Raw genomic sequence first — 23485 nt, 5'->3', positions numbered from 1 at the left:
TTTTAAATCTTCCTCAAAAGGTACAAATCTCGTATTTTAATGAAGTAGACAAGGAGATTCGGGGGTTTGTTTAGGCCAAGAAAAAACCTCGGATTAAGCTATTAATTTGACAATTGGATGTAGAGCAGTGGGGACTTGCATTACCTAATTTAGCTACTTATTACCGAGCGGCACTACTTACCTTAACAACTCAGCTATTGGACCCTATTTCGAACCTTGATAATTTTTTATTTGATCTTATGCTAATAGAGAGTGCAATTAAGCTACCAGCATTTCTGTGCACTGCAAAGTTACAACAAAAAAAACAAGATATAAGGTTGTGAATACACTCTTAAGCCGTATGCAGCGGTTCAATAAAAACTACAACATTCCAACATGCCATGCATATTCCTCTCTCTATGACTGTGAGTTATGGGGCCTTAAGCTCTCGCAAAAGGGGATCCAGCCATAAAAATATGCTAGGCTTTCGTAAGCTAGGTGACTTTTACAACAGCAGCAATTTGATAACGTAGGATGCCTTCGCAAAACAATCCGAACCTCAGAGCTGTGATCTTTGGTTAAGCTTCAGGCAGATTACATGCTTTCTCTTGACTAACTATAGAGAAATCAATGAGAGAGCTAGATAAATTTTAAAAGCAGCCTTTGAAGTAAATTTAACTGGTATTGACAGTTGGTACAGGATATTGCAAAAGCATATGAATAAGAGTCTCGTGGAAACAATGCTCCCAAAAATTGCTAAGGAAACTAACTGCTAGTTCAATATCCAGGAATGGCAACAAGTCTGTGAGCTTGGCCATAGGGCTTTGAGGGCGGCCAATTTTAAAAGAATGTCCTTTCTCTCTAGATGGGTGGCTTATTACACTCCCTACAGACTACATAAATGGTTTCCTACAAACCCGAATGACTGTTTCAGATGTAATTTGCCAGAGGCGGGTGATTGGACACATACATTTTTCACTTGTCCGAGATTACAATACTTTTGGGAGGAGTTATTTAGGTTTATTGGTAAATGTCTGCCAATAGACATCCCACCATGTGCATCGCTGGCTTTATTTGGCTGTTCCTATGTAATTGGCCAGCTCTCAATACATAGGCAATTCTTTATTTTCCTAACCATAGCAGTAGCCAGAACTTTAATACCACAGAATTGGAGAACACAGAAAATCCCTACACTGGGCCAGTGGCTACTTAAGCTGCATCGGACCTATACATTTGAAGAGGCTTATGCGAAGAGGATAGAGGTGTTGTGGAGATTTGGGCTGACCTGGGAGAGCTATGTTACAACCATGCAAGCAAATGCTACTATATAACTTTAGCAATCTTTTGTATAAATTTAACATCAATGGGTATTAACCCTTGCATGTCTTCGGAGCAGCCAAAAGGTGGGAAGCTCACAGGAGAAAGCTTAGGGGGTAGAATCAAACTAATTATGAAGTACCCCTCTTCAAAGATGCTGTTGGGAATCCCATAGGTCATCCAAACTAGAGCTTACCTGTTATCATTGAGCTGCTACTTAGAATGCTGGTACTGTACACCATGTAAAATAGGATATGAATTTGCGCTTTTTATTACTGTACGTTTTAAATATGAGCCTGGATATTTTACAGGTTTAATCCTTTTTTCTTGAGTATCTTGCTTATCATATTTATAGTGAACACATGGATTATGATTTTTTCCTATTTACTGTCTATTTTAATATGAGATTGGAGATTTTGTCAATTTGTCTGCTTCATGTACCTTGGTTATTATGTCTGCTACTTTTTACGCCCAATAAAAAACAAACAATATTCCATGTTCAACAGCAGAAACTCTACATCGAAGGAGACAATATTTTTCTAAACAACATTTAGGACACAATATTTATGTAGGATGACATTTCTGTATATAATATTCTGACATACAGAGATATTTTAAGGCATGGCCAAAGTGGGCTCTGGCCCAGGGCTCCAGACTTTCAGGGAAGCCCCTTGATAGTCTTGCCCTGCTGATCTTGAATCATTACTAAACATATTGTTTTGAATACCGTTATCCTTCAATTTATTTTTGAAATGGGTGACATGTGGGAGTCAATTATAGACATTTTGCAGAGAAACGTTGTGTTTATTTTTCAAGCAACATCCATAAAAAGCTTTCTTTTACATCGCAATAGGACCAAACATATGAGAAATGGGAGTGTGTCACAGATATTATTTCCAATAATATTAGTGAAATGCTGGTGTGTTACAATATTGATAACACAGATCACTATCCCTGAACGTTATATGTAAACTCATTTAGAATTTGGACAATTGCACCTGTATACTGTCAGTGACCTGGCCTGAGAGTGCATGAAAGAGTTGAAACCGAATCATAAATTCAAACCTGTTCTGAACAGGGGCCCCCACAATAGGTTTGGCCCAGGGCCCCCAAAATCCTTAAGTTGTCCCTGCTGACATACAGCCGTCACTAGGTAAAGCAAGCATAACAGCATGCACTTAACTGGCAATGATTTAATCACTCGTCCTTGGGCCGTCCCATCATGGTACTGCAGGGCAAGGTAAGTAACACTCTTGGTAAGTGAGAGAAACTGCCAGTCTCACATCCAGTGAGTGAGCCTCACAATGCATGCAGGAGGCTCCCTACAGTACTTCTAAGTTCTACTCAATCGACAAGTTCTCAATATTTGTTTTTGCATCAGATATAATGCAAGAGGACATGGCCATGCCCGCGTTTGACCCACTCCACTCTTTAGAAATGATTACCTCTGGGCACTTGGGCTCACAGGGACCCTCAGGCTTCTTCACTGCTGATTCCCCAGATGATGGGTCCCTCAGAGAAATCACCCCCTCCACATCTCCAGTCCACTGTGGTACAGGAGTGTCCTGCATATTGAGATACAACAATGACAGCAGGTTACAAAGGAAGACATCATTCCATACAAAGCTAGGCCTTTCATGGTACAGTGCCGTTTACAGAACTTTCACATGGAAACCTTGAAAATGCTTATGAACAGTGGATCAAACAGACAGTGCGTACAACATATGAATCAATGAATCGTTGAACTCAGCAAGTACCAGGGAATGAACTGGCAAACCTGTGAGTGCTTTGAAAGAGTGAAGGACTACACTGAAGTTGTAGAATAAATAAACAAATGGGTGAAAGAGAAGAATTAGTCAATTCATCTGTCAACGTGTAACAAGCATAAGAGAAAGTATCATCAGTGTTAAACACTTTTCAATAACCTATTCAGTTCCTTATTGGAGGAGTGTATGAGCAGCAGTGACGGCCACTACTAAGAAAAAGTGGTGAAGCGGGGGGAAGAGGATGCGGGGGTGCAGGAGGGGGAGCGTGGGGGGAAGGGAGTATAATAATAATTTTTAAAAAAAGAAATCTTACCTGCAGCTGCCGGCCAGCTTCCGCATAATGCCCCAGACTTCCTGGTCCCAGCAGTCACTGGGACTATGTCACAGACTCCCTGAGCAATTGCTGCGCTGCTCTCATGCTGTGAGAGCAGCACGGGGATTGGCCTGTGTGGGCTAAAAAGACACTCCGCTCAGGTCTGGGAGTCTGTGGAGTCTCCAGCCTGGCTGTTCGATGCAGCCAGGTTGGAGAAACCTAAGATCGCATGTGTGTTTGGCCGGCCTGAGACAGCCAGCCAAACACACATGTGCACTTAGAAGTGCACATATCACTCCTCCTACACCCTACCAAGGCCCCGGCCTGCCCCTCCCTACTGCACGCTGGCTCAGCTAGCAAATGAAAAATAAAACAATAAAATGATATTGTTTTATTTTTCAGATGCTGGCTCTGAGCCAGTGGGGCGTTGTTCCTCCGTCATTGCGGAGGAGCCGTCCCTGATGGGCAGGTATACAATCAACGAATAAGTAATTGAGGGATGGATAAAATGAACATAATAATCTATAACAACATCAGTTGGTGACTGCACAAAGTGTGGGGGACCACTTGTATTTTCTCATCACAGATTTCCAGAGCGCAAGAGAGGGAAAAACACACAGAGGGGAAAGAAGGAAGAAGAGAAGACAGAAAATCAGTCACCAAGAGAGAAAGCAGAAAACTGCTACCATGAGATAAAGGATCAGGGAGTGTCTGACAGTGGATTTAAGAGGCCTGAGGTGGATTGAGGATTATATTTTGTAAGGGTTTAATTTATAAAAAATGTGTGCTGTTGCCCACAGCTGAGCTCAGAAGCCAGCAGCCAGCGCTTTAAATGTTTGCACACCAAATACCAATGCAGTGTAATCTTTAGCCCACCTTAGGTCTCTTTAATATACAACCAGTACTTGCCTTCCCCTGTATCTCACTTTTGCAGATTTTTACTTTCTCCGGTTTTCCGTCTTTCTCCTCCTTCTTCTTTACCCTTTATGTGGTTTTCCCTCTCTTGCTCTCGGGGAAAGTCTTATCATGAAAAATAAGTGCTGGTACCCAAAAATGAGTTCAGGGGGGCCCACCGGATCAAATTAACCACTGTATTCAGTCACTGACATTTAATAGCACCAGTTGCGGGCTCCTGAGCAGGGCTTTGGGCAATGGCACTTATCTTACAAATTAGGTAGTGGGTGATTGGAAAATGTTTGGCAAGGCACATACACCAAGCAGTAGCTCGGTGATTAATTTGAGCTAATGGTTCCCGGGGCTCTGCACTGGCACTTAGTAATCAACATCGGCACTTATGACAGTCTGCCACATGGTGGCACTGTTTGTAAAATTTAGAGATGAGCAGAACAACAGTTGTTTATTAAATCAATATACATTAAAACGAGTAATACCTGCCGCCCAAGCCATTCTTATAGCCTTGGTGGCATGATATCATCTGTGGTACTGGCAGGGGCAATGGGTGGTTCAAGCTGCAGAAGCCTCCTAACGAGGGCTCTGTCACGTATTATTACTTTTTGTTAACAAATTAATCATTGCAGTAACTGCTCCCACCTATGTTGCTCAGCCATACTACTCCATCAGAGTTCGGTAGACCATGCTATCGAGAAAGATGAGCAATCCAGGTTTTGTTGCTTTATCAATGATGCATCTCCATAGAGTATCAATAACATTCCTCGGTTAAAGTCACAACAGTTATCCCCCAACTGCTGAACAGTATGTTTTCAGTGAATTTTTCAGTATTCAGTAATCGATAAAAAAGAAACATTTTCCCAAAAAGGACCATGCAGTGTAAAGAAAAAATGAGTTCTCTTTGCCCAGTCCTGCATGCTAATAATTACCAACAAGAGCATTCTAGAACGTTGCCGGTAGAGCAAGTAAATTATTCCACATTTCATAACAGCACAAGGTTGAACTTTCTAAATGTAAATCATTGCAAGATAGATACATTTGTAAAAAGTTAGCAACTACTAATTAAAACGAACTTTTGATCAAACCTCTTTCTTTCTGCTTGCTGTTAAAGAATGAAATAAGAAAAATAAAACAGAAATAAATGTTTTTGAATGAATGCACAAAAACCTTTTCACCACCAAGTCGATGCTAAAAATGAAACACATGGCTCAATGTAGGTTGTGACTTGTGAGACCACAAGCACACCATGGGGCTAACACAAATGGCTGTACACTGAGAACTCTAAGGCCCTGACTATTAGTGCCTTTTAAATTCCAATACGTGTGGTAAATTGTGTTACCGCACATGACGGAATTAAGAGTATTACAGTCATTGCATCATGAATCACATTTTTCCCCGGGTAAACTACAGATCAATCACAATTCCAATTTGACTCAAAGCAATATAGGGAAAAGCAGAAAAGGGAGAAAGAAAGAGGGAGAAAAAGATTTGAAAAACAGCGGCCAACAGAGAAAAGAGGTATGTAAAAGAAGGATCCAGGGTGAGAGAAAGGCGGAAAATAAGGGGATTAAAAAAGGGACAAAGCATCATCAAGGACAAAACTCAGTGAATCTCTCAAGTTTCCTTTGTTCCTGTCTAAAAAAAAAAAAAAGGCAACTCATCCCTCTAGCCATGGTGCCACCTCACACTTAACATACACATGAAAGGAGTCTCGTCAAGTTAGGAGGAAAAAGCCACAAAGAACATGCAAGAATTGGAAAGCAAAGCACCAAAATTATAAAATAGAGCGAATGTCCAGCATAACCTTCTAGGCGGAAGAATCCAACAAGAGGAAACAGCTGCAGAAAAAGAGGACCAAAAAACCATAACAAAAAGAATCCAAGGTGGGTGATGGATGCAACGAAAAATGGGGGAATTAAATTCACTGAAAAGCATGCCTCTCGGATTGAAGCACCCTTATATATGTATAGACTTGGAAATTACTTCACAGATAAATGGTGAACATCATCTTGGAGATAGCAGAAACTAGGAAGATAACTATGCTGGTTAGAAATATAAATAACACTAACTACACCCACCATCACAAGAAAACGGCATTGTCACATTGTATCGCATGTGTAAGAAGAGAGACTGAATGTCGGACATCCTGCCCTTTGGCCATCTGGTGTCTCCAATCCTCCATATCATGGTAGTACCTCCTCTGAACAATTAGCCCAACATCCTGAAACAGGCAGTGAGCAGCCCACTGCTGAAAGAATCTTCAAAGCTACGGTGGCCACAAGTACACCAACAACAGACCGCGGCCTTGAGCAAAGCAGAAGGGGAATTCTTTCACCGTGGCAAGTGCACTACCTTCCTGCCTGCTGCTGCAAGCAGAACCGGAAGACTACCCCTCTGCCTCCGCAGGACCAAAGCCGGCCTCCAGTTAATTCTGTTAACAATGTAACATGAAGCAGAAATGAAAAAATATGCAAGATTGACATATATTTGGCAAGTCCAGCATTCTGCAGCACAAGCGGATTTTTGTTTTCAAATTAAGGATTGGCACATGCTTTTAAATGTGACTCAAGCAACACTTACCTTATCATCTTGGAGATCACCTACACCACCGGTTTCAGGACTTTGGATTTTCATATGACATTAGATCCAATATCAAGATTAATTAAGAGTCACCACAGAGCATTGAAACATTACTTTCCATTCTAGACATCACAGTCTAGTTTCCTTTCAGGATGGCTAATGCCATTGGCATATATTTGGTTCTCCATCTTTGTGGTGTCCAAAGACTGCATCATCCCAACTTGCCTTTCGTACCATGTTAAATCCACCCCATTCAGAGTTTCTGTTCTTATCACTAGCCATCTTGGAAAAAGAATTCACTACAAAGTATTATGCTCACCCTTTGGGGCCTTCAACGTGATAAGGCCTCAAAAAAGCAGGTGAATTCCAGATTTAGCAATCAACTCATGCTCTACAGCGTAAGTTTGCAAAACCATTGATTCTTTCATAAGGAAGGATGTTCAGGTGGCCATGCTTCTCTGCTTAGATCATTCAACTCTGGAACAAATCGTCAATGCTCTTTAGATCATTTAGGGAATGTTTGGGCTCCATTTGAGCATTGAAGACACCACTGCTGCTTGTGCAGTGGTAATATCACCCACTACACTTTGCATCTTCACCTTCCTGATGCTCTTTGACATATCTCACCTTTGGATTTTAAATCGGTTTCATATCATTAACTATAATTATTTTCAAGATTAAAATTGATGGCAACAATCGTAGAAGGACAAGACAACGGTCTGATACTCTGGTAGAGGAGCCTGATATTTCACAATAGTGAAGCACGAGAGAAAAAGATGATAGCTTGGTTTAAAAACCACACATTAATTTTGAAAATAAAATCAAACTAGGCAAAACCTGGCTAACTATAGATAACACCATGCCTGGCTTCAGATCTGCTGAAGACAAAGATGATACTCTCACTGTGCGATGGACTAGGTTGTTTTCACAATTAATGTCAATGTAAAAAGAACATTTTGCAACCTTATCAATACAAATTAGGCCCTTCATAAAAGTGGGCAAAAATAAAATGTTAAGCATGCAACGTTCACTTCTTTTGTATCATGTACCCAAGCTCACCTCAGGTGGTGGTTCGATTTCAGGGTGCTCCGAACACAAGTTTTCAATTAGCTCTCTCACTACAAGTGGGAAATCATCAAAACTGTTGACATAGAAGATGTTCTTAAGGTTCCTGTAAAGCATGATGCTTTTTAACTCTTCAATATCAGCTCCAGACACACCCACAGCGATGAAACGGATCCCTGAGGCAGAAAAAACAATTTAAAATGTGTTATGGAAAGTTGCACAAGGAAGATGTAGCTGGATAACTGTGATTGGTCCTATGCAAGATAGTACCCAGAAACCTCAACAAGAAAATGGGTAAGTAAAAGAGTCCATGTCTAAAAATGATCATTATTGTTATGAGGTTTTCTAAGGCACTGCACATAGTTAGTTGGTAGCCACCTGTGCACACTTTGCGATGGATGGGGTGGTGAGTGCTAACAGTGGGCCATTGCAGGTGCCTCTGGCTCTAAATATAACACCATTTCATTTTCACTACAATGGTGACAGAAATGATGAAACAAGACATGTCCAGGATTACCGAAATCAAGAAAATGCAATACTTAATTACAACCAGTAAAGTTTACTTTAGTTTCAATTCACGCAGCTGTTTCTTCACCTTGCAGAGAATATAAAACTGGGATTTATCAACACATTCTTTTTAAAGTCTTACCAACAATTAGGCACATCTTACTTGGTACCAGACCTGTTTGGCAATCCCAAACCCAGATAATTTGTGTTTGCGACAATGTTCATAAATATAAATTAAGCCTGGGCGGAGTTTGTGGAGTTCCACTATGTGGAACTCCACGAAGTGACAAAAAAACTCTGTAAAGCTACCCAGAATTCCGCTAGCCATGGAGTGGGTTACCTCGCGCCATTCGCACTGATTTTTAGTGTCCGGTTTTTGTCCTGTGCTGTAATATCAGCACAAACTGCATCTCGCACAGTGCAAGAGGGTGCTGCTTCTTTCTGTCACAGCAGTTTCCTCAACACGAAGAGAAGGTTTCTCAACGTGACCGGCAGAGACCATCCACGACTGCCCACGTTGAGAAATCTCACAGAGAAGTGATCTAGCGTTGGATTTTCCACCCTCGCGCTTGACAACTTACCGTTGCCGAGTGCGAGTGAGGAAAAAACTCCACTCCATAGTAGAGCGGAGTTTTTCAGAACTCCACAAGCTCCTTGGAGCACGAAGTGCAAAAAACTCTGCAAACTCCACAAATAGAGTGGAGTTCACTGTCCAGACTTAATAAAAATATTTGCTTGCAAATTGTTTTATGATGTTTAAGTAGCATTAGAAGATATTTCCATAAGTATGCCTTATCGTTTGTGATTTTAGACATATCTTGGTCTTGGAAGGTATACTCGAAATTAACATTTATATACTGCATGCTATATACTATATTACCACTTGCATAATAAGCACTTTCAAGCTTAGTAACATTCGTTTTTCAATCTTTTGATAGTTTGGTAATGTAAGTGAGACAATGATGGGTTGCATAATCTGACACATTGATGCCACATTTTACTAATTTCTTCAATAGATGTGGCTTTGAATTAAAATTAATGTGATGTTTGGTGGTGAATCTCTTTGGGAATAATGGATACATGTATTCATGGTAACTTTCATTACATCACCTATTTGATAACTCACATCTCAGAAATAACTCAATTATTCTCTTTTTATTTTCATTATTTCAATGCTTTCTCTTAAACAATGTTTCACAATCACTTTTTCAATCACTTCATGTAGTAAATTTCTTCTTTGGCTAAAACCTACATTTCTTCATTTCCATTTTTCCCATCATTGTCCTTTTAATAATTATACCCTTGTGTTGAAACTGATGACATTTATGTGGGGACGCATCACTGACGTCATATCAAATGTCATGGGTGGGACAATGGTGGGACAGCCATGTCACCTCCATCATTATGCAAAGAAGAAAAAGATGAAAGTAGAATACTGTACCTAACAAATGTGCCACTCTGGCCGGCTGCACCACCTCATCTTGGGATCTCCCGTCGGTCAAGAGGACAAGAGTACGGGGCATGGATTCTCTCATTCCTCGGCTGGTCTGAAATATCTCCTTCAGCACAAAGCCAATGCCACGACCTGTGCACAACATGGGATATAGCATAATTTAATGTGAACTTATAGTTTGTGAAATGCCAGCATAATGGATGAAGGGAAAATTAAAGTTAATACGCACAGTGCAAAATGTTGCTTTGTTCAGTGGTTCGAATCCAAGTTTACAAATATGAGACAAAATCAGTGAATTAATGCAAAATTATCTGGAGCAGACACAAATTGAAATACTAATAGTCATAGGTAAAGCTGGGGCCTGTGTAGCCAAGGGAGGATGAAAGAACTTGGAGCAGATGAAAAGGGTTTATCAAAAATAAATGATGGCATGCCGCAAACACATAAACCAAGCGCACAATGTAGTTGTGTTATTCAATCAAATCCCTTCATAGATATCGTCAAACCTGTTTATTGAGGCAATTATAGATGATTTGCGAGTCAAAATTTAGGAATTTTAAGAAATCGCTATTTTTTTAAGAGATTTCTTCATGCATAGCATTTTGCTATTCCTTATTAGCGATTCCTTATTTTTCTCTAATAAGGAATCGCAAAATGGATGCTTGATGCATCTAGGGGATAGTTCAGTGTCTAAATACCTATATGCCATAGCCATACCCAGTAAAAAACCTTTTTCAAAAGCCGACTAGGACGCTAAGAAGCCTATATATTGTACATCTACGTTCCTGGGTGAGCTCTGCTGTCCAGCTTTGGCCCAACAAATATTTCCATGTAACGATTTATTATTTTTACAGACATTATAAATACTCTGGAATTTCTCACCCATAAGAAGTGTATTATCATCCTGTTACATATTACTTTTTTAGCATAATGAATCCATAATCTGTGACCATGTCAAAGTAGCCTACAAGTTTATAATGGCTGCTTTTCATTATTTGGGCTTCTCTAACTTTCCCAAAACAACAGCTAGAGCGCTAGCACAATAACTGTTGTACAGATTCCATGTGACCAATTTATGAATTGATTTTGTGGTCACAAAACCTAAGATTTTCAAAGTCACGCGCTCTAGGTCCAGAAAATCAAGTGTTCGGCTGTACTAAAAGTTCTTTATGAATACAAAAAGTATTTTTGACTGACACAGTGTATTTTGCGCTTCATTCTAAAACAGAAATAGGGGAGGGGAGGGGACGAGAGGGGAGGGCAGCGAAAGAATCATGTACCTCCTCTTTGCAAATTGGAACACCATTTATCAATGTTTTGTGACAGCAAATGTGGTTGCAAACCATTGAACAGATAGCAAACCTAATTCTTATTTAGAGTGCTAACTGATTGACAACGTAGCAGCTCCCTCTTGTGAATAGTGAAGGCAGCCTCAGGAGGAGAATACAGTAGTACAGGGGACCACTGCATAATGCCATAAATGTCATTTCCTGCATCTGAACATTTTTTGAGCAGTGATGAAGGTCTGCTGTACCTTCACAGGCCTCCATCCATACATTTGCAGTGGAGTGTTTATACATCTGGACTTATAAAAACGAATGAGTCAGGAGGCTTTGCAGTCTCCTGCAAATATTCATATTTTTATGCGACCGAGTAGCACATGAGTTGCGTCACAAAATGGAACACAAGTCTCATAACCAGTTGGTGTGCAAAAAAACATGCTGGCTTAGCGAATTTGCCCAATGTCTCAAGGGAACCCCCCCAAACTAAGGTGTGGAAGCAATCTGAGGTGCCTATACTGATAGCCAAGACGGGAATCAGGCTCCTGATCCACCAGTTTTGTTACACTAGCACATGGCATGGGTTTATACATGTATGCCAGATAGTTAGACCGTCAGATCAAGGCACTGCAGCCAGAGGCTACACTAATCCAAAAGAGGGATCTACTGCATGCGGACTACAATTAAAGCATGCTTGCCTTCTTTTTGAAGTATTTGCAGTGCTCCAGCATGACCCCAGCATGCCTTTGCCAAATCATAGGGATCATTGAAGATGAATGGTTCAAAGCTGACTAGTAGTTAGAGAGAGTCATGGGAGGGTTTGTTAGTGCTGCCTCTGTTTCATACAATTATTTACACTCTTTGGGCCTGATTCACAACCTTCACCATTGGAAATTCTCACTCTCAATTTCAAGTACTACACATTGGTTTGACTTCACCCTTCATAGTGAACCAACCTACTGACTCCCATTGTGGTTGTTTTTGCCTTCCAAAGGTGGCAGACCATTTTCCTCCATAGAGAACTGGCTGTTTCCTACCACTTCTTTTTCCAAGGCCCAGAAAGATGACGGCTTTGTGTGTCAGACTTCTCTTCTAGGAAGATGGAATATATGTGCCTGTATCCTCAATCATCAGTTGCCTTTAACCATTCATTTATGTCTGTGCCAGAAGATACTTCTTCAAATTTATGCAAAGTGAGGATCTCCTCTTCTGCATCTCTTTGCCTCCCCGGATGATGGATCTCTCGCTCTGATATGCTCAGCACGGAAATGTACCTAGGCTTGGGGAGTGGGTGCACTGTCTCTAGCACTGTCAAAACCTTTCATCCATGAGATTGTAAACTATTAAAATGTTTGACTTTGTTAATGGATCTCTTCTAGTGTTAGCAGACTTCGCTCTATAGTGGGCTATATTGGGCAGCTCCTTGGGTTTTATATGAGCCATACCTGCAGATCTTCCCAGACACAGTGGTATAGAGGCCAAGTCCTTCTATTTCTCCAAACGATGCTTCAAAATGTCATACGTCTCAGGAATTGGTACTGGCATTATCAGTTATATGTTTGGGCGGTGTGTCCAACAATGATACTTTGTTAACTTCTCTACATATTCACAGACGTATTCGTTTATCTAGACCGTACCTTTGGTTTTCCTTGTACTGCTCATCTTTTTGCAAGTTTTGATCCGTCAAGGAAAGAAAGTAAATCTTATATGTTTGCATTTAGCCTTTGATTATGTTTGGCTATTTCTACCGCCTATGCCTCTGTTGGAATACCTTTAGAACCTTTAGAGGGTCACTCTTCAAGAGGTATGGTTGTTTCATTGACAGAAATGAGGGTTATATTGTTTGATTGACATTTGTTGAGCACCACTTGAGCCGTCCCATCCACTTTTGATAAGCTGGCTCTGTTTGTCTCCTCTCGGATGAGTTCAGGGCTGGGGTTCCGAATGCAATTCACTGATGAATGTGGCTTCTGTTTAACAAATGTCATGGTATTGCAGTATCTTTTAGCCTGTATGTTACTTTTGGATCTCAATGATTTTGTTGCTTTGAGGAAGGTCTGTGACAAGGAAGCCAGATGAGGTGGTAATGTTCCTATTACTTACCAGTAAGCTTTATTAATCCAAGCCTTTTTTGTCCCACTCCTCAACCCCCACACTGCCTTGCCTCTCTGTCAGCTCGGTATGTCAGGAAATGATCCGGGCATGCAGGAAAATATAGCCCGTGGGGAAAAATATAAAAACACCTGCAAGTGAACGCTTATCTTCAAGGGGAAGGCTTTACCTCAAGGGTAATGACAGGGACGAGGAATCTTAGACTGGGAGTAATGACGTATGGAAAATTTCCCATAATGAAATGTATATCATAAATAAGAAAATATCACAAAAAGATGCACACATACATTTTCCAAGTGGTAAGAATTTTACAGCAGCATCAAATGTGGGATAGATTTGTTTTGAGGGTCCACAATCCAAACAACAGCTGAGTCCCCATTTTACTTAAAGCATGCAGCACTTTAAATAAGAGCACACAAACCATACTCTACACCATACCGTTGCCTTGCCCTACCATTCCAATATCATAACAATGAAAAAGGTGCACAAAGACAACCATGGGCTCGCACCTCCAGTGGCTAATACTTACTGACCATGCAGACCTCACATGTCACCCACAGAGGGCAGAGTGCACCCAGGCAATTTGGAGTTTGCGAAAGATGACCCTGGTCTACGGTTTGTGTGACTAACATGGAATACAAACATATGCAACCAAGCCAACAACCATTTTAACACATTATGACACAGTGGCTTAGGCATAGCTGAAATCCCTCTTTCTTGACCTAGTTCTGGAAGGGTCAATGCTTTCTCTTACCCGTCTTGGTGTTGCCTCCTACATAGCTAAGAGCCTTGACTGCCTTCAGCACAGCATTCCGGTCTTTATATTGATTCAAGAAGAATTCCACTCTAGGCTCATCACTGTACTGGGCTATTGAAATCTATGAACAAACAGAAGACACAGGCGTGTGACATTAAGATACAACTCAGCCAAAAAACATGGCCTAATATGCTTCACCTGCTGTATTATACTGCGGTAGCACACTGCGACAGTCAACAGACAACCAGAGTTGTTGGTTGCGTTAAGTGACAGCGGGTAACAGTGCTGATACATCAACTTGCACATCAATTACAACCCATATGCCAATAAAGAAAGAGCATCTCTGAATGTTAGATGCAACAAATCCCAGTGATTCAATATATCTGACAAGAATAATCTGGGCACTCAATATCGTTTAATTTGTCCTGCTTTTCTTCATTCCAGAAATAGTAGTTATTTAGCTGACAAAATGAGCTTCAGGGTTTCCAAAATGCCTGATAAATGCATGCATACATATATGAACACATACAGGGTGTTTGGGTCTGCTCTAGACGTGTCATTCACAACATACCTCTGCCCACCACAGCATAACGCATGAGGCAATGGGTCAGCCCTGTTTATTCATTGGCTGTCTTGCACTGCAAATGAGGGCAATATGTCTGATCACATGTGCACAGCCACCTGAAAAGCATTGTACTTTAGCTCTAGGGCTAGTGTGGTTAGGATAATGGACTAATATTTTATTTTTATACATTACATATTTTTGCCAAATGTTATTGGCAAATTTTGATATGATTGCCCAAAAAAAGAAAACAATAATTGCACGCTTTCCAAAGCCAGACCTATTGGTTTTGATAATGCACCATCTTCATCTTCCAGCGCTGGGGTCCATTAGTTTTTTTTTTACAATTCAAATCCCTTTCCAATAGAGTGACATTTCTATATATTGCATGCTGCACCATTCTCCATATATACAGTCTTTTTTGTATACATTAGCATTTTACTTGCTCTCTAAAAACTCTGTAGTCCTTTCTTTGTTTAATCTTGGTAAAAAAATGAACCCTGACCCATTAGAAATAAGAACACCTCGACTTCTTACTGATTATTAAATGCAATATACAACATCTGCAGTGAATGTGCTTCCTTTGAAAAACATATTTCTACAATAGTCTCCGCAATGTTGCTTTTCTCAACTATCCTATAAGCACACTGGTCCACGGATTCCATGGATATCAGCCCCTTCACGAAATAAGGTCAGATTGTATAATATGTTCTAGCTTTCTTCAGAGCCACCTTCCATTTCCTCTCCACAACAATGGTAAATAGATTATTTTATTAACAAGGCAATGTATCCTCTTTAGCATCTGATCATACTGAAGCTAATACAGGGCAGCTGATTTTAAATTATCCCTTCATTCCTTAAATAGTTATCCTTTTTAGTTGGGGTTGGATGTACTTTGATACCTGTAAACCTCTGGAACGGATACCCTCCTCTCTGATTTTTGATGTTGTTCATGTCCCTTAACCTGTTAGTGTGAATGTAGTGACTCTATCAGATAACAAGTCCAGCCAACAGGAATTCTCATCCCTAAGAATTACAATATATTGTGCTCACCTAATGTAAATGAAAAAAATGGCCCAAAAGGCAACTAAACATTCAGTTCAGACCTTGTCCAAGGTGCTTTGACTATTCTTTCTAATACCATTGGAGCTGTCACAACATTTTGTATTTCGTCATTATTTAAACAATAGTAAGGGCTTTCTTTGGAGTTTGATGGATAGGCTACTCTGTCAAAATGTGACTAAAATATTTTCCACTCTATTTCACATGCTATAACTATAAGCTATAATGCACTTGTAATACTGAGGACGGGACATTAGCCACATTTGTGATGGCATATTCCGTCTGTCACACTCTAAATAAGGCCCTATGTCTTTATTTTAAAATTGCTAATTTTCTCAGATAGTCCAGTCCCTGTGTAGCCCACATTATTTGTATCTTATAATTTACTTAATTTAGGCATCTCCAGATGTCTCGTGTTAAAACAATTAACTTTAATCTCAAAAATAACAACTGAGATATGGCCTTACAACTTATAGACAGCACCAAGCAAAATTCCAACTTATCGTTCTTTTTTAACTTGATATTTAGCAATTCCTTTCCAATATTCCTCTTTAATGTAGGCAATCCATGATTTGTGAGTACGCAACATTCTGTTCCTCTCTAGTGATAACACTTACTCTTTCTTTCCAATGAATACGTCCCTCCTTAACAAACTCGTCCATGGGCAAACTTGGCAGCCAGACTACTATTCAATGATTAACTACTGACTCGTTTTTAAGTTTAAAATTATGTTTCTATGTTCTCATAACTGACCTAGCAACCCTAGAAGATATCTAGTATATTAATTTCTGTGCAGGGTTCTAACTTCTAGATTCATGATCGCACCTTATATTATAGTTCACAACCCAAGCAAATATTTTAAACGTTTTCAAAGCCAATACAGACTCATTCTTTCTTGTTGATCACTGCATGTACAGTGTTGGCTCTATGAGCTGTCTTAGTGCAAATGTAATGTTTACCTCCTTCCCATTCCCATAGCATCACATTACCTGACAAGCAGTAGCATCAGTGGCAATAATAAGCCAGTGTCTTTACTGACACTCTAAAAACTTAGGGACTTTTGAATACTTTCTCCAGCCTCTCTACAGGCTGTTTCACGCCTCTGTATCCAGTTAGTTCATCAAATATTGCATCTGCTTGATGATCCTGCTTATCTGAAATACAGGTGTGCTAATGCTCCGTAACCACAAAATATCATACGCAATTGTTGTCCTGTAAGTATGGGTACCTCCCAATCATCTTTACTAAATTTGAATTGATTTTATTCCCTTCTTAGTGATCTCGTATCCTAAGAATATAAGCTGAGAAGCTCTAAAATGACATTAATTCTTCTTCATGCTGATTTTTAATTCAAAATTTCTAGCACTCAACTTGGCATCATTCTCTTGCTTATTCGCCTCACTAACAACAACACATTCCTTTATATGCATCAAATTAGCAGCATCAATGTGCATCAATGAAAGTGGGTACACTCAATATGGAATACGGTTTGGCCACGTGATGGGTTGACAACAAGCGGTGCACGCGTGAAAGAAGGCAGCTCTCTTCAATGCAGAATCAGCTTCCCAATCCAATACTGGGAATAGCAGTCATGAAAATGGCTCAGCTTCAACTACATTGGCTTTCATAAACCTTATTGTGATCCTCTGGTTTATACACAGTACAGATAGGAGAGAATTACTCTGCATCCTCTTTGGATTTTATTACATCCACACAGAACTGTTTTGCCAAAAGGTTTCATAAGCCCAATGCACAATAGTGGCTCAGTAGGCTACTGCATCCGCTCCAGTGATCTGGTTGTGATCCCAGAGTCACATGTCTGAAGCTTGGTGAGTTCACTCCTCCTTTCATATGTTCCTGGTTGATAAAATGGGCATCACTGAGTTGGGTAGCAATAAATACACACTACCTGTCAACAGAACTTATGAGGGGTTCTAAGGATCCGCGGTCCTCAGAAACACCTAATGTTCTCTGGACCAGATACGCAGGCAAATCACTCACTAATAGCCACACCCCACAGCAAAATGTTCTAGGGCAGCCAAACAGTCGATGGGCATTCCCAGTGCTATCAGCTCATGCGGCTGGGGTCGCGGTGAGAAGAGGTGGTAAACAGAAGTTTTCATGAAAGGAACATACTCATCCGGTCCAGACATCATCAGCTCACAAAAGAACCCAGGACAGAAGCATCCAAACACCCAATCCTTGTCAGGATACCATGTCATCATACTCACACTGCAAAACCTCAGAGGGAAATCTGGACAAGGTCCATATTTGTAAGGTACAGGGCAAAATGCACTCCTTGCCTTTCTCAGCCAATCCAAAACCACAACCCCAAAAGAAGGAAGGGTTCTCAAACCAGGGCTCCTATGGGGTTATAAGGAGAAGCAGGCAGGGAGAGACTTGAGAAGAGGATTACATCTGTAAACAGACCACTCCAGACAGCTGACAAGAAGAAGTGTGTTTTTGTGTATCAATTATGTCTTCTCCAGGCAAGAAGGGAAACTTGGGGTTCGGGTAGTTTGAGGATGGAGGATCAAGGAGAAGCTTCTCGACTGAGCAGAGGTCTTTTCTCCAGGGAGGCTAGGACCCTTCACCTGAACAAGTGTAGGACATATTTGTGAGATGAAAGGTAAAGCAACCCACTTCCCAAGGGATAGTATAGAAGCATCGAGCAGCCATAACATATGACTGTGATAAGGGGCTGATAAACCCTTAAACCAATATGGTGGGACAAGAGAACGCCTCAGTAAGGAAAGTGTGCTCTGTAAATATGTCTGTTATGTTATGTTATGCATTACGTCAGAAGCAATATTATTAAAATTTCTATGGCACATAAGAATCCTTCTAAGCAAATTAACCCTAACATTTCGTATTCCTCTTATCTAATTAAATGATTTTCTGTTGCCTTATAGAGTAAAAAAGAACTGCCAAGTAATTCCGGTGAGGCCATTCCAACAGTGAAATGCAGTCAGTGCTCATCTAAACTTTTGGATGTTTCTGAACCTTTACGCTTTAATATTGTCTCAATATTTCCTTTTATTTCACTGGCACGGTCACCATGCATACATGGTTTTGTTTCAGAATCCATTAACTTTCATTCATTAAAAAGTGTTTATTTCACTTATTAGATTTTTTTAGCAAAATGATGAATCACAATTCACCAACATATGAATAACATACATCCCATCTATGCTAACTTGCCTGAGATGTTACTATTAACCTACTAATACTCTTCCTGCCCCTTTCCTATTTGTGTTAGCAACACTAGGTTGTTGCCTCCATTTTTCTTTTCAACTGATAAGGTTCTCTGACTCCACATAATGTTGTTTTCCTTCGGGTATTGCTTTGAATTCAAATCAGGATTTACCTCTTTTTACCCACCCTTAGAGGTTAGAGTTGCTGCCTTGCATCATAGACTGATAGTGAACATATTAATCAATGTATGATTACAAATTATAAGTTAGCTATGTTTTTCCAGAGGTTTTAAACATCAATGCTCATTCTCCTTGCTTCTGCTAATGTAAGATTAAAAAATATAGAACTCTGAAACTGCATTTGTTTCTTTAGTGCAATATTAATTCAATGTTCCTATGCATATATCATACTCAGTTTCCACTGCTGCTTCATCTGTGTTCAGTAAAGCAAATTTTAAAGGAAACAACAGTTCTGATTCCAAACAATCGCAAAGCAAAGGCTTCTTTTCAACATTTAAACTTGTACCACAAACAGCAATTTAAGAATTCTCAAAGTTATGTTCCTAGTGTTGCCACAGTCATGTAGATACACCCCCACTTCTGCCCGCACCGAGTGGTATAAATAATGGTAGTGAGTATGCATTGTGCATTTTCAGGCATAATACCTCATACTACTAGGACTCCCATCCCCTAACTTTGACATGTGGCATATAGACATATAACTTTTGTACCAATTCTTTAGCCTTATTAATATCAATCATTCTTCAATAAATTGACATATGTTAATGACTACATGAAAATATACCTTAAAGGGCCATAATCATAAAATTATAGAAGATACTCATCCTCCATGGCGGTGAAATGGTGGTAAAGAAAGGAAAACAGAGACTTGTCCACAGTAAAAACAGTTATCTATTTCTATGCTCTTATCTTTCTCCACTTTACACAATATCATTGTCATAACATTTTTCAAAATGTCATAATGACTCTCCTAAACGTGATTGCAAACAGGCATAATACATTCGCATGGCCTCCTATGATGTTGCAGTTTCACTCTAGCACCCCAGGGTGATATTCAGGATAACCCAACTGCAATGAGTAGATCTTGATGCATGGCAGGCTCCAAAGATTACATCAGAGATCTTACACAGCCCTATTGTTGATAATTCACTTTCTTAGTCTAGGGCCTAGTAGATACAGTTAGAAAGATAGCCACACATGTTCCTACAATTGTAGGAGCTCAGCACAGCCAACCTCTCTAGGTGGGGGGAAATGTACGGTTCTCACTGCGATTACTAACCAAAAGAAAGATCTCAGGGAACTGATAAGTAAAAGCACAATGTTTTCAATATACATTGACATTGTTTCATCAATGTCCCAAAACATCAAAGAAATTAGGGCAAAGGGTGCTGAACAGAATGTCTTACCTGAGTCCCTTCTGGCCCAATTTTTGGGAAGTATGAGACAATTCGGTAGAGGAAATCTTTTATTTTGTAGAAGTTGCCCTGTCCAATACTTGAGGACTCATCCACGAGAAACACAATGTCAGCTTTTACCTTCCCGCAAACTAGAAAGAAAGATCAATTAGAAGATCTGAAGAAACACAACCGGTATTTGACAGTGTTTCTTCTACAAGTCAACTCACTTGGCCCTAAAATGGTTGTTGATAGTACAGTTGGCCCAGTAGTCGAAAGGGTGGTGGTACGGCTTGCAGTGGATGGAGCCACTCTGGTGGATTGAGGCACCTGGCGTGGAGTGATCCTTGCAGGAGAGTTTGTTTTCACCTGTCGCGTAGTTTGTTTGTGAGCTGTGACAGGGGTTGCTGGAGTGCTCAGCTTCCCACTTGACCCTACTGCAGGAATTGCAACACAACACAAAAAGTAGAAAATATCATTCTCCGGGCTTATAATGGCTGGTATAAACCCAGAGCTCCAACATTCCAACGTTTGTCTTCATGTTTCTCCCTTTTTAATTGAGAACATTCTGATCTTAATGGGTGTAATATTCTAATAGCCTTATAGCCCTAATGTCCTCAGTATACCAGTTGTTAAATGCCATCTCCCTCGTTATAGACCCTCGCCTGCGACTAGGGCCTATAACTTGAGTTTAGGGCCTTTAAAAACCGGTATAACCCTCACCAGCGGTAATAAAAACACAAATGTTTGTAATCTAGTAGTCCTGCATAAGTAGAAAATGGGTTACATGTCCTGACCAGTACACTCTAGTGTAATTCTAACAAAAAAAGGAAACAACACATTTACACTTTAGTAGATACATAGGGGAAAACAATAACACAAAAGAAAGTTTTGGTCACCAAAAAGCTACATAGATAATAATATGTAATGTTTCCTCCTCATACAAATGGGAGTAGCACCAATGTACATTAGCACTATGTAAGAAAGCATCTCATACAATGAAGAAATCATAGGATACATTTTACTAGCAGAATTTTATAGACTGATTCAAAATGATCAAATGGTAACTAAAGACTCAACAAATGATTTCACAAGTCAGAAATATTAATTTGTTTGGGACTAGCCTAGTGAAGTCTCAGGTGAGTGAAACAGGTTATGAGGATGGTTGGGAAAACTTTAGAGGGCACACAAAGGAAGATGCGATTATTTGCCTCCATTTTCCTTGCATCTTCATGATGACGAGACTGGACTGCTTAATGTATTTTTAAAGAGTTGAACAGTATTAGCAAGAAATTGAACAGTTTTTTTCTGAAGGAGTGGAACAGTCATCAACCAACACTTTCTGAGCTGCTATGTAAATGAACATTATCAACCCCATATTGGAGATGGAAATTTGCCCATTTGAAGGGCGGCTGTTTTTGTGAAGCGTGTCCTTTTTTTAAACATGCTGACTTACATGTGCTGACTTTATACATCATCTTTACAAAAGAACATAATGAAAATCCTTACACGAGTGAAGCAACTAAATCCCAATGATGCAACAAAGTTTCCACCCTTCAGCAAAAAACACATTTTCCTTTTAGTAATGTTCTTGCAAGTTAACTCCTCCCACTCCACTAACTACCTTTGTAATAAAAAGCTGTTAGAATATGTGATGTCTCAAGGATGAGGGTGATAGGAATGCTTGACTAATGTCCTCAGAATGAGAAACTTACTAACATTTGTGAGCATGGCTGTTAGTTTAGATGTGCAATTGAAATGCTATAAAGACACAATTAAAGAAATAGGGCCTGATGTAGGCTTAGTGGGCAAAGTAAAGGCAGACAGGGTGGCGGAGGACTTTAGGGCCACAATACTGTCATAATTAGAGATGCCCACCAGCCCTGTGGTCATCTCTATACATTGGCAGGAACGGCCGTCATGCCTCTGTTGGCTCCATCAAACATGACGGTCGGCAGTCAAACTTTTCAAACTTTTAGATTTATCTGAAATAAATTCCTAAGGCAGAAGATTGCTTTTAGAAAATAAAAAACTGATGTCCCCCACAACCATGGGAGCTTTCTTGAAAGGTGTGGGGGTCTTTTTTCTATTTTTATGGTCTATCATTGCCAGGATATACCTGGTGGTAAAGGACAGTGAAAAAAGCCTTCCGACTGCCCACTCTAAATAGGGCGGAGGATCAGATGGCATACCACTGATGGCCCCTGCTCCCTCAAGCTGTCATCAGCGTTAACATGGTGGTCTGCCCACCCCTAAATCAGGTGGGTGGAAGAAGAGTTTAGCAGAGAGGGTACTCCGTCAAAACAACAGAGTTCTCTCTCTGCCTGACTCTAAATCCACTCCATGGTATCCAGTAATCCAGGATTAATCTAAATCATTGAGAAAAGGTCAGACTTGTTTTGGCTAATGATTAAAAGAAGTGAGCAATGTTTAAAAAGAACACACTGCAAGTGGTATATGTGATATCCACAATGGTGGCTGCATCAGAACTTGATGCGGTCAGCTTGAAACACAATAAAAATTGCAATGATAAAGGGATACAGGGTGATAGTGAATAACATCTGCAATATGAAATGTTGACTGAGAACGATTGAACGTACATGACAAAAATATTTTTGAGAATATTTTGACTGACGGATTTAAAGTAAAAGATAAATAATTAGGAAAAAAAATCCACTAGTTGAAAATTATACCCTGCTTATCCCCCTATTTTGCAATTGTTAAATACATGGCTGGTACCACTGGTCGGAAATCTAGAGTTTACTTATACTGGGATTCTTAATAAATGTATATGAAAAGTGCATTTGAGCTTCATACTGTCTGCCATGTAGGAGTTTATGTCAGCCTGAAAATAGACTTTCTGAACAAAAGGCAAAGTGGAACCATGGTCTCAAGTTTAGCTCAGGAGGAACACACAAATATAATACTCCATCAAATGTAACTGCTGTTTCATCGTAGGAAGGTTCACATTATGTAAATGTCCCATTCATATGTGCCTACAACAAAAGGGATGAAGAGGAGCTAGGTGGTGGAGTTCATGGAAAATGCAAATGACAGGGCCTATGGAGTTTTACAAGATTAAAACTACTTTCTCAGGAGACATACTTATTCTCAACCTAACTGGTCGAATACAAGTGATACCTACTTGTCAAGAAGGTCAATTGAAAGGGAAAAGTTGTCTTCGAGTCACACTCGGTAATAGTATGGAAGAAGC

The 23485-nt window shown here is 40.0% G+C and overlaps 1 protein-coding gene across 1 annotated transcript in view; it reads right to left on the bottom strand.

Moving 5' to 3' along the window:
- The window catches only part of LOC144763327 (uncharacterized), a 1153250-nt gene that overhangs the window by 849685 nt on the left and 280080 nt on the right, over window positions 1-23485 (bottom strand). Inside the window, exons 20-25 of the mRNA XM_078648815.1 lie at window positions 20502-20708; window positions 20284-20423; window positions 14036-14159; window positions 9878-10021; window positions 7924-8105; window positions 2742-2861 (exon numbers count right to left, since the gene is read on the bottom strand). Of these exons, the coding sequence (XP_078504941.1) occupies window positions 2742-2861; window positions 7924-8105; window positions 9878-10021; window positions 14036-14159; window positions 20284-20423; window positions 20502-20708 (917 nt within the window). The remainder of the gene's footprint in view (window positions 1-2741; window positions 2862-7923; window positions 8106-9877; window positions 10022-14035; window positions 14160-20283; window positions 20424-20501; window positions 20709-23485) is intronic.

Source organism: Lissotriton helveticus, chromosome 1_1, assembly GCF_964261635.1.
Source record: "Lissotriton helveticus chromosome 1_1, aLisHel1.1, whole genome shotgun sequence".
Lineage (NCBI taxonomy): Eukaryota > Metazoa > Chordata > Amphibia > Caudata > Salamandridae > Lissotriton > Lissotriton helveticus.
The sequence above is the reverse complement of the archived record's forward strand: the minus strand, read 5'-3'. Positions and strand labels throughout refer to the sequence as shown.